This window comes from Oncorhynchus nerka, linkage group LG9b (genome assembly GCF_034236695.1).
Source record: "Oncorhynchus nerka isolate Pitt River linkage group LG9b, Oner_Uvic_2.0, whole genome shotgun sequence".
Lineage (NCBI taxonomy): Eukaryota > Metazoa > Chordata > Actinopteri > Salmoniformes > Salmonidae > Oncorhynchus > Oncorhynchus nerka.
Window position 1 is genome coordinate 33,599,675 of NC_088424.1, and position 12,649 is coordinate 33,612,323.

General features: G+C 43.1%; 1 protein-coding gene across 2 annotated transcripts in view; it reads left to right on the top strand.

The window, feature by feature from the left end:
• The first annotated feature begins 1,982 nt into the window (after window positions 1–1,982).
• The window catches only part of LOC115114688 (capping protein, Arp2/3 and myosin-I linker protein 3-like), a 56,347-nt gene continuing 45,680 nt past the window's right edge, over window positions 1,983–12,649 (top strand). For both annotated transcript variants that reach the window (XM_029643140.2, XM_029643141.2), the window contains exons 1-2: window positions 1,983–2,140; window positions 3,775–3,869. In XM_029643140.2, the coding sequence (XP_029499000.1) occupies window positions 2,083–2,140; window positions 3,775–3,869 (153 nt within the window). In that variant the 5' untranslated portion in view covers window positions 1,983–2,082. The remainder of the gene's footprint in view (window positions 2,141–3,774; window positions 3,870–12,649) is intronic.

A 12,649-nucleotide genomic window follows, 5' to 3' on the forward strand; every position in this document is an offset into this window, starting at 1 on the left:
AATGTTGAATGTTTATCATTTTAAACTTGGAAAAGAGACACTTGATCCCAGATTTGGGATCACACAGCCACTCCACTGAATAGCAGGCTAGTGTATGCTTTTTCTTCATATGACAAGGATTAAAAAGGATTTGCCAGTAGATTGTCGACTTCATTCATGATGATGACTAAAAAAGCTTTGAAAGTATGATGTTGACATGATCAGTCTAATCAAAGCTACTGTAGGTATAACGTGATTTGACGTCATTTTATTTGTGGCCAATGACCTTGAGCCTTCTTGGATAGACACTTCTAATGTAACTCTATGGCAGCACCCAAGGGGCTTGAATTTTCGAGGTCTACCCTTAGACTTGGCGGTGATGTACTGCAACTAGAAAACATTACCAACACCTACACTCCGTATTTTCTGCTGGCTGCCCCACCACCACAGAAAGCACTGAGCTCGGCTGAAACACCTGCATTTTGGAGGTGCCTTACTCAAGAAAGCAAAAAAGAGACCATGTTTGTATCCGGCTTTATTAACTCAATTATTCTTATGATTTTTTACATTGTTTGCAAACTGATATGTGACACGTATTAATGCCAATATAACATGAAAAACACCTGCTCTGAATGTGAAAAAAGTCAAGGGGTGTGTATACTTTCTGAAGGAACTGTACAAGGTGCATTCTCACACACATGGGTTCATCGTCCACGTAAGTCTGCGGAGTGCTGTGTGGCTCAGTTGGTAGAGCATGGCACTTGCAACACCAGCGTTGTGGGTCCCAAGGGGGACCAGTATGAATGAAAATGTATGCACTCACTACTGTAAGTCCCTCTGGATAAGAGTGTCTGCTAAAATGAGTGAAAGACACGAGAGGGAAGTACACACTACGCAGTGAAACAATCGTAGAAATTGCATTTGAAATGGCTTTGACGAGCGATGGGTGGAATTATCTTCTTGCTGCTTTGGGATTTATTTACTGCTTGATCCAACCTGGCCTCTCGAGCCCTTTGAACTCCCCTTTGCCAATCCTATCAAGAGTACAAAGGGAGGGGGTAGTGTCACAAAACTCATGTCTGTACCATACTGTGAAGATTGATGCATTGTAATATGTTGATATGTTACATGAAGGCATCCACATCTTCAAAAATATTGATTCCAATACAGATAACGGAATGGCCAGAACCTGGCTTGCCCTTGAAACAGTCTCAACATACTTGCCTCAATGCCTCTCCAGTTTTCACCTCTAAATGTATTACCATATGGTACAATAGCTTACTTGTTGGCAATCATCCAGCTCATGTACAAGAAATAGGCTTCATGGCCAAGGGTGACCATGGGAGCAAGGCCTAGCTCTACTGTAGGCTAAAAATATATATATTAATAAAATAAGCCAATAGTTTTTGGTCTAATGAAGCAAAATAGTCATTATTAATTAAGGTAATAATTATTATAATTATCATTGTATCAATGTCATTAGTATTAGTATTGAGATTGTGGAGACTCGAGATCGCCATCATTATCTTTTTCTTGAATAAAGGCCCAGTGCAGTCAAAAACATGATTTCCTGTGTTTTATATATATTCCCACACTATGAGGTTGTAATAATACTGTGACATTGTGAAAAAGATGATAACGCCCTTTAAGTGTAAGAGCTAGTTTGAAAAGACGGTCTGAAATTTCAGCCTGTTTTGGCTGAGATGGAGTTTTGGCCTGACATCGCCAGGCGATACATTTGTTAATTGACCAATCAGGAAAGGCATCCAAACCTCTTTGCCAATACGTTTTCAGTTTTCCCCTCCCCACTTAGACCACTCCCAGACAGTACGAGCACAATTCTTGCTTGCGAAATTAAAACAATCACAGTAAGGTAATAATTGTTACCCAGAAATGATTTGATATTGAGATAAAAAGGGCTGCATTGGACCTTTAAAAAATAACTGACGCATCTCTCTCTCTGGAGTCGCCAGCGCTACTCTCGGATTGCCAGTGGAAACGCATTAGCGGCTCTCTCCCTTGATCATAAGAAGCGGAGAGAGGGTGAGTGAGTGAGTGAGTAAGTGAAGAGAAGAGAAAGAGAAGTCGGAGCCGGAGCGCACTATGGCCTCTAAAGAGACCACCGCTGCAGTTTTCATTAACGTCAGCAGGGAAATTACAGGTAAACTCAAAACTGCTCTTTTAAAAATCTGTGTCAAACTCGATACATGCTGTAGCTGACAGACCGCGTTTATTTGGCAGAATGTAATTAGTACGCATGTTACGCAGCTTATGGCTCTTATGAATTCGAATGGTTATTTTATTGAAAATGTCACTCTTTGGCATCTATTTGCGCTTGTGTGATCTTAAGCGTTAGTGCCACTGCCACAGGTAAATGACATGCACTCATATGGCAGGCTAATGGCGGTGTAAGCCTACTTCGGGAACGATAACCTGATACGATAAACAATCATACTGTAAACGGTTCATTCATCCCCATTTCGTTCAGCAGCGATTTGGTTTGTGTGCATTTCTGCAAATTCTTGCCTGCGCTTTGTGGGTAAGGCCCTTGTGCGTGCGTCTGTGGGTGCTTTGGAGTGGTGTGTGTGTGTGTGTCTGTGCGAATAAGCATTTTTGTGTGAAGCGTAAGTTTCTGCATTGAGGGGCTGGTCCTCTCCACTGATGAGCTAGTCTATAGTTCCCTAATGGTGTGCAGCGCTCAGCACAATACTGCTCATAACACACAGAGCGACAGGGAGAGTTATATTTATACACACTTATGACGAGCACAATCACATTCACATTGGTCACACATGCTAACACAATGGAATTGTCTGACAAACACATCGACTGACCCCATTGGTCTCTCACGGTTAATTATCATGATGGCAAATTAATCCCTTGTTTGTTTCTGTCCCCCCTCCACCTGCAGCTGTCTGTTTTAATGACCAGTCACAGCTAGAAGTACAGGGAGGGAGTGAGGAAGGAAGGGTTGTGTGTTGAGCAGGTCCATTAGACAATCAAGGCAGGGTTTTAACTCCTCTCCCATCTCTCTCTCCCATTCCCTACTTCGCTCTCTAATGGTGGTGCAGCATATGCTGTGTCCGGCCGTCTGTGGGAATGCCCAGTGTTAAGGGCTTTAAGTGATTGGATTTTACTGAGATTAACGTTGATTACAGCTGCATTAACTCTCTGCTGGTCTTTCTCTGATCCTTCCTCATCTCTCCTTCTATCCCCATCCCCCACTTCTCTGCTTGTAAAGCTCTCGGGTTATGTGAGTATTGGGAAGACCCGAGTTCATGAATGTGATTGAATGTGACAAGTGAGAATGAAGAATATTGCTATCCAGTGGGAGACTGGGTCTATCCAGTGGTAGACTGGGTCTATCCAGTGGTAGACTGGGTCTATCCAGTGGGAGACTGGGTCTATCCAGTGGGAGACTGGGTCTATCCAGTGGGAGACTGGGTAGATTCTGACTGGGTTTGAGAAGGATGTGTGTGTTTGATTGCTTAGGGTTTCTTTTGGATATGACAGTTTTAGAAATATTATGATGATATATCAACTATTTGATAAGACTTCTTTCATATTACATTTCGCTCTCTGACATGTCGCTCTGTCTTGTTGTCCCATACCTTACCTCCACTATTCAGAATCATAACAGTTCCCTCCCTCGGGCTAAATATAAAATCAGTTTTGTGGTTTTGTTTCCTCTTGTTGTGTGACAAGGTGGTGGTGTGTTTGTAATGTTGTGTGTAAGAGTTTGTGAGAATAATTTACCTGCAAGATTGACTTTTCTTTGATGCCTTCTATCCACAGAGAGCATCAGGAGGCTCACTGATAAACAATCCATCAAATTTGTGCGAGCTGTGAAGCAGGACACCAAGAACGGCAAATCAGAGGACCGGATACTGGTGAGGCCCCTTCACAATCAAACTCTACTGGCAGAATTCAGTGCTTTATACCTCAAGTCAATGCAGTGCATTTCAAACTTTCAATTACATTTCAATCCATTTTTGAAAGCTAAATGTAAAAAATGATAATAATCTAAAAATGTTTGGGTCCACACACTTCCTAACACCTTGATCACACTGACAGCGTCATTGCATTTTGGTTCACCAGAAGTCAATTCCGTTCCAACGGAACGCTGCGTTTGCATTGCTTTGCAGGGGCAGTTGCAGTGTGTTCTGTGTGGTCAATACTTTGGACTTATCGAAGGTATGCGTCAAACTGTGTGCATAGAAGGCTTGACAGAAATGGTGGCAAAAGGTTAATGTTGAACTTTTGTTGCACACATTCAAATGATGCTGCATACTATTTTGCGCAGTGTCGGTGTGATCAAGGCATAAGGAGCCAACTGGACACCATGGGGTAATTGAGTCCATCTTTTCAACCTTTATTAAAAGTGGCAGTGTGCCTCCAACGCCAGAGGTGTGTGTGTGCCCATGCCACTGGTTGTGTAGGTGTACTGAGAGGTGTCCCAGCAGCTTGTGCAAGCCAATACACACCGCTGCAATTGAGACTTCAATTAGTCACCCGTATCAGTTACTAATGACACACACTGGGCAAAAGGGTGGTAAATGAGTGAAGAGGCCATGAGCTCATTTCCTTTGCCTGCTGAGTTTTTAACTGGTACTGGAGAGAAGGCACACGAGATTTGACCATTTTCTGTCTTTGTCTCTGTTATTCTTGTTCTCCCCCACTTTCTCAACCCTTCACCCCCCTTCTCATTTGTGCAGTTCTTTCCTTTCTACCTCTATCTCACTAGCTGTCATTACCACTCCCCCCTCTATTTTTGTCTGACTAGTCTTTGTTTCCCTCCCTGTCCATCTCTATTACACTCCTGTCACCCTTCCCCCTCTACTCTCTTGCTTTTCTCCTTCCCTCCTTTATTTGGCAGAACTCAATTAGGCCTTATGAGAATGTTAGTCTAAATGGGTTTTACTGATACAACTTCTCAAAATACTTACGACATGATGGCAAGTAAATACAGCAGAACCAGGCATAGACCTACATGTGTATTGTACATATGTAAAAGTTTGTTAATGGACAAAGCTTTTGGAACAAAAGGTACTGTATATTAAACACACACACACAGGCATGCATGTAGGAAGCTGGTTGTTGAATATGTACTACAGAGTAGAGGTCAACCGATTTATGATTTTTCAACGCCGATACTGATTTAATCGGACAATCTTTATTTTATTTTTTTTACATTTATTTGTAATAATAACAATTACTACAATACTGAATGAACACTTATTTTAGCTTAATATAATACATCAATAAAATCAATTTAGCCTCAAGTAAATAATGAAACATGTTCAATTTGGTTTAAATAATGCAAAAACAAAGTCTTGGAGAAGAAAGTGAAAGTGCAATATGTGCCATGTAAGAAAGCTAACATTTCAGTTCCTTGCTCAGAACATATGAAAGCTGGTGGTTCCTTTTAACATGAGTCTTCGATATTCCCAGGTAAGAAGTTTTAGGTTGTAGTTATTATAGGAATTATAGGACTATTTCCCTCTATACCATTTATTTCATTAACCTTTGACTATTGGATGTTATTTTAGTCACTTTAGGATTGCCAGTGTAACAGTATAGCTTCCGTCCCTCTCCTCGCTCGAACCAGCAACACAACGACAACAGCCACCATCGAAGCAGCGTTACCCATGCAGAGCAACTACTAGAAGGTTCAGAGCAAGTGACGTTTGAAACGCTATTAGCGCGCTCTAACTAGCTAGCCATTTCACTTCGGTTACACCAGCATCATCTCGGGAGTTGATAGGCTTGAAGTCATAAACAGCGCAATGCTTGACGCACAACGAAGAGCTGCTGGCAAAGCGCATGAAAGTGCTGTTTGAATGAATGTTTACGCGCCTGCTTCTGCCTACCACTGCTCAGTCAGATACTTGTATGCTCAGTCAGATTATATGCAACGCAGGACACGCTAGATAATATCTGTAATATCATCAACCATGTGTAGTTAACTAGTGATTATGATTGATTGTTTTTATAAGGGGCGGCAGGGTAGCCTAGTGGTTAGAGCGTTGGACTAGCAACCGAAAGGTTGCAAGTTCATATCCCCAAGCTGACAAGGTACCAATCTGCTGTTCTGCCCCTGAACAGGCAGTTAACCCACTGTTCCTAGGCTGTCATTGAAAGTAAGAATTTGTTCTTAACTGATTTGCCTAGTTAAGTAAAGGTATAAACAAATTTTAAAAATTGGCAAATCTGCGCCCAAAAATACTCATTTCCGATTGATATGAAAACTTGAAATCGGACCTAATTAACCGGCCATTCCGATTAATCCGTTGAGCTCTACTACAGAGAATCTACTGTTTGTCCCTCCGTCCAGTCTTTCTCACTGTTTCTTTCTCTTTATGCCCTTTCTCTCTCTGGGGCCGTGCTGGCATCCAGCTGTCTGTGTGTGTACTGTACCAGCCGTCATGCTGTGCCACACACAACCATTCTCACCCTCCTAGTGCGTTTCATTCAGACACATGGTATGCTCAGCAAGACATCCTTACTGTGCCAAAGGCAATGTTACAAAGAGTACCAACATGCTCCCAGACACACAACACACCCTGTCATGCACATACAAACTGGAACATACACACAGAGGGAACAAAACATCTTCAAAGACCGAGGGGAGGGGTGATGGTGGGGGGGGAGGCCCATGCCACTGGTTGTGTAGGTGTACTGAGAGGCACCAGGAGAAAAGTGGTGATGAGAGGAGAGGGAGACGTCTGATGTTTTGCTGCCTTTTTGTCGCCCCGTTGGCGTCCATTAGTTATCTTTATCTGTCGCTCCATTTCACCCTCCATTGGTTCCCCGCTCCCTCTATCCACACTGATGGCCCTAGTTCTGGGCTGTGATTGCTAGTGTGACACCCCAAACGCATTGGGATGTTTTGGATCCACCTAAATTTCCACATTCCTTTTCAGTCGTCATCATGAGATTAGATGTCTCTTCTCCTGTAGCTACTAAGATGGATCTGTCCACTTCCATGAGAGATTAGGCTACATGTAGAGAAATTCAACTGCAGGAGCGAAAGATGACTGTTTCTCTTAAACACAGCAGAATACCATGCTTCGATATGTATTAGCACATCCTAATGAATTGGCAGATGCACATCATTGTTCGAGTACCTGTTGAGGTATGCCGTAATGGCTCAATGTTAGACGGCAGGCATCTAATGGTGGTATGATTGATCTGATGATAGATGTCTTATTACAGGGATATGACTCTGTCTATGGAGAGAGATGTATTGGTCTCTGTACCCGTTGGGAAGGCATATGTATTGTGACTGTTGACCTTCTCTCTGTTCTCCCATAGGGTACAGCTTGCTAAGATTTGAGTGCTCTTATCTGGAGGGCTTCTGTTCTGACAGCGGCCACATCCTATTTCTCCCCCTCCTCCTCCTCTCTCCCCCTCCACTCTCCCATAGCCCTTCGAGGTTCCACAGGGCTCAGTTCTCCCTCTCCTCCTCTCTCCCATAGCCCTTCGAGGTTCCACAGGGCTCCGTTCTCCCTCTCCTCCTCCTCTCTCCCCCTCTACTCTCCCATAGCCCTTCGAGGTTCCACAGGGCTCCGTTCTCCCTCTCCTCCTCTCTCCCCCTCTACTCTCCCATAGCCCTTCGAGGTTCCACAGGGCTCCGTTCTCCCTCTCCCCCTCTACTCTCCCATAGCCCTTCGAGGTTCCACAGGGCTCAGTCGCAGGTTTCTTTGATTTAGAGTTGTGCAGCCTTTTGTGTGAGCAAAATCTGCACCAAGATGTGTTATAATTTTTTTAAGCTGTGCATTTTCTCCCTCATTTGCCTCATCTCTCTCTCGCTCCGTCTCTGTCTTATTTAAAGGCTGCTTATAGAGCAGGACCTGGGGCAGCTGCGGCCTCACTCTGTCAGGCTCTCTGCCATGGAAGATGGAAGGTTTTGTCCTTTTTGATGCTGGGTTCACCTGGGTGAAAGCAGAATGTCTCTTGAGGATTGTGTGTGTGCATGTCCTTAAGTTGTCTTCGGCAGAGCCAGAGAGATGGGATCCCAGATCACAGTGGCCAGAACTCCCACACTCCGTGACTTCTCAGTCTCCTGGAGGCAGAGTTGTGACGCGTTGCTGCTCAGCGACAGCTTTTGAATGGCAGGTTCCGTTTTGAAGTGCCGGCCCAAAGCTTAATGGCTTATGATTAACATAAGCCAGCCCCCTCCTTCCCTCCCAGCCCTGCTCCCTCCACACATACCCACACTGGCTCTGCCTGGCTCTTTGAACTGAGAGCTCTTGACTTTGTGAAATTATTGCTGGAAGGGCACCTCTGTAGCCCCCATCACTTTAAAATTCTCCCTGTATGTCTCAGACAGCCAGGTTATAGCTAGATCCTTAATTTAAATGAGAACAAAGTCGTTGCCCTGACTCAGTTTTGGTTAAAAGCTGAGGGATGGGCCTGGAGAAGAGTAACTCATTCCTCAAAAGATAGTTTTAACCACCTTGTGAGGCTTTACAGTTTGTTTGCATTGTTCACTAACTTTTAGAATCTTATATTTTGGGTTCTGATGGGGTACGACAGTTGAACTAAGCTCATGGGGCATTTTATAAGCAGTGTTAGGGAAGCTACTCTGAAAAGTTTACCAAACAACCAATTACTTCTCAATGGAAGACTAAGCTACACTCGGCCCAGACGGCATCCCTAGCCGCGTCCTCAGCATGTGCAGACCAGCTGACTGGAGTGTTTACGGACATATTCAATCAATCCCTATCCCAGTCTGCTGACCCCACATGCTTCAAGATGTCCACCATTGTTCCTGTACCCAAGAAAGCAAAGGTAACTAGACTAAATGACTATCGCCATGTAGCACTCACTTCTGTCATCATGAAGTGCTTTTGAGAGACTAGTCAAGGATCACATCACCTCTAACTTACCTGACACCCTAGACCCACTCCACAGACGATGCCATCGCACTGCCTTATCCCATCTGGACAAGAGGAATACCTATGTAAGAATGCTGTTCATTGACTATAGCTCAGCATTCAACATCATAGTACCCTCCAAGTTCATCAATTTGCTTGGGGCTCTGCGTCTCAACCCCGCCCTGTGCAACTGGGTCCTGAATTTCCTGACGGGCTGACCCCAGGTGGTGAAGGTAGGAAACAACACCTCCACTTCGCTGATCCTTAACACAGGGGCCCCACAAGGGTGCATGCTCATCCCTCTCCTGTACTCCCTTTTCACCCATGACTACATGACCACGCACACCTCCAACTCAATCAAGTTTGCAGATGACATAACAGTAGTAGGCCTGATTACCAACAATGACAAGACCGCCTACAAAGAGGAGGTGAGGGCCCTGGGAGTGTGGTGCCAGGAAAATAACCTCTCACTCAACATCAACAAAATGAAGGCGATGATTGTGGACTTCAGGAAACCGCAGAGGGAGCACCCTCCTATCCACATCGACAGGACCACAGTGGAGAAGGTGGAAAGCTTCAATTTCCTCGGCGTACACATTTCTGACAGACTGAAATGGTCCACCCACACAGACGGTGTGGTGAAGAAGGTGCAACCGCGCCTCTTCAACCTCGGGGCGCTGAAGAAATTTGGCTTGGCATCTAAAACCCTCAAACTTTTACAGATGCACAATTGAGAGCATCCTGTCGGGCTGTATCATCGCCTGGTATGGCAACTGCGCCACCCGCTACTACAGGGCTCTTCAGAGGGTGGTGCGATCTGCCCAATGCATCACCAGGGGCAAACTACCTGCCCTCCAGGACACCTACACCACCCGATGTCACAGGCCAAAAAGATCATCAAGGACAACAACCACCTGAGCCACTACCTGTTCACCCCGCTATCATCCAGAAGACGAGGTCAGTACAGGTGCATCAAAGCTGGGACGGAAGCTATTTTTCAGTCTGTCTCAAGGCCATCAGACTGTTAAACAGCCGTCACTAACATCGAGTGGGTGCTGCCAACATACTGACTCAAATCTCTAGCCACTTTAATAATAAAACATTGATGTAATAAATGTGTCACTTTATACAATGTTTACATACCCTAAACTACTCATCTCATATGTGTATATACTTTACTCTATACCATCTACTGCATCTTGCCTATGCCGTTCGACCATCGCTCATCCATTTATATTTTTATGTACATATTCTTATTCATTCCTTTACACTTGTATGTATAAATTAGTTGTTGTGAAATTGTTAGATTACTTGTTAGCTATTACTGCATCGTCGGAACTAGAAGCACAAGCATTTCGCAACACTCGCATCAACATCTGCTAACCATGTGTATGTGACAAATAAAATTTGATTTGAGAATGCAATTGCTGAATTTATGTAGACATTCTAAAGTAAGTGTTTTGATAACTTTCAAATGTATTAACAGGTCCATGTAGAATAAACAACCATTTACATAATACCATAGAAGTAGTGTTCTCCTAATATAATAATGTGCACCTTTCATTGTCATTCCCAGATTCAGATACTGAGCCTATCAGCGTTTTGTCTGGTGGTAGTAAGGCTACCTTGACAAACATGTGTGGTCCTACCTTCCTGTGTGGTGTCCTGTATGCAACAGGGGACCCCTGATCCCGGTGCAGAATACACAGGGTTTCTCCCTCCCCACATACTGATATCATTAGATTCAATCATGTAAACAAAAAAAAGACAACACATGGAAAAGTTGTCTAACATTTGAATGTCGACTGCCAGGTATCTTTCCATTCAGAAACATCCGTATCAAGTCAGTCTGGACTTCATCACATCCTCTTGCAAGTCTCCATGTGCTGGCTCCAAACATGTTTCTGGGAACACATCTACACAGTCACTGTTCTGTTAAGAATGGCAGTTAGGGATCTGACACTCACCTATATTGTGTGTGTATATATCTCTTGAAGAATTTGAACAGGTCGGATCAAACCTACCCAAGTGATGGTCTACCCATCAAATGACCCAGGCTGCCGTCTGGCAAAAGCATCTCCCGTCAATCTGTAGAAATAAGCAGTTGAGGTAGAGTTCATCAGTGAAAAAAGGGTGTAGCTATTACTAGACAGCTGTACTATATTAGTAGTGATCCCCTCATTGTGTCTGAGTGCCTGGTCTCTCTGCATCTGTGAACACACACACACATACAGTCACCGTTCTATTACCAAGGGCAGTTAGGGATAGGTGATGTCTTGCATATACAGTGCCTTCAGAAAGTGTTCACATCCTTTGACTTTTTCCAAATGTTGTGATTTAAATGGATAATAAAAAAAAAATCACTGGCCTATACACTAACCCATTATGTCAAAGTGAAATATGTTTTACATGTTTTTTGTTTTTTACAAATTAATAATTTACAAGCTGAAATGTCTTGAGTCAATAAGTATTCCATCCCTTTTTTTATGGCAAGCCTAAATCAATTCAGGAAGTAAAAATGTGCAAGGAGTCCCTCTGTGTTTAACATGATTTGTGAATGACTACCTAAATTCTGTACCCCACACATAAAATTAATTATCTGTAAGGTCCCTCAGTCGAGCAGTATATTTCAACCACAAAGACCAGGGAGGTTTTCCAATGACTTGCAAAGAAGGGCAACTAGTGGTAGATAAAAATAAAATAGCAGACATTGAATATCCCTTTGAGCATGGTGAAGTTATTAATTGCACTTTGGATGGTGTATCTATACACCTAGTCACTACAAAGATACAGGTGTCCTGCCTAACTCCGTTACCAGAGAGGAAGGAAACCGCTCAGGGAATTCACCATGAGGCCAATGGTGACTTTAAAACAGTTAGAGTTTAATGGCTGTGATAAACTGATGGATCAACAACATTGTAGTTACTCCACAATACTAACATAATTAACATAGTGAAAAGTACCCCCTGTATATAGCCTCGTTACTGTTATTTTATTGTTGCTCTTTTTATAGTTTATTTATTGTTTTACTTCAGTTTATTTAGTAAATACTTAACTAATTTTTTTTCTTAACTGCATTGTTGGTTAAGGGCTTGTAAGTAAGCATTTCACTGTAAGGCCTACACCTGTTTTGTATTTGGCGCATGTGACAAAATGTGATTTGATTTGTATTGAGGTAGACTAGTTAGAGTAGCTTGCTAGCTAACTTTAGCTATGCTAGCGATGGTAATGATGGTCAAAATATACATGGTCTAGCTACCGGTATACTCAACACCACTGGGGACCAATGCACTCCAACCACCTATTTCACATATGGTCCTTCGGCAGGGCATGCAAACCAGTTGGCTGGCTTTTCAGTCTAAAACGGCCATGCTCCTTTGACCATGTTGGGACGATTAAACAACGGAACCCCATTCAATGAAGAGAAGCGGAGGGGTGATTTGCACGTGGACTTTTTCAAAATGGGGTATGATTTGTTGACAATTGTAATTCATACCCATCCTTAATTTACTCGTTGTGACGCACTGAGGTTCCAAACTCTGCTTTAGACAAGACTAACTTTATGACCAAAATGATCTTATTTACACTTTGCAGTATTTTGACACTAGAATAAATTATTCTGACTCATTGATGCCAAAAACAGTTATTTTTCCAAAGGGAATAGTTGTTTTTTAGGGGAAGTTGCTCTTTAAGAAAATATAGTTTACTTAAGTCTATTGACGCACCCGTGTGTCAATCTAAGTAACATAATAAAAAATCACCATCAAAATCTGTCAGTTTAAGTTTTTTTT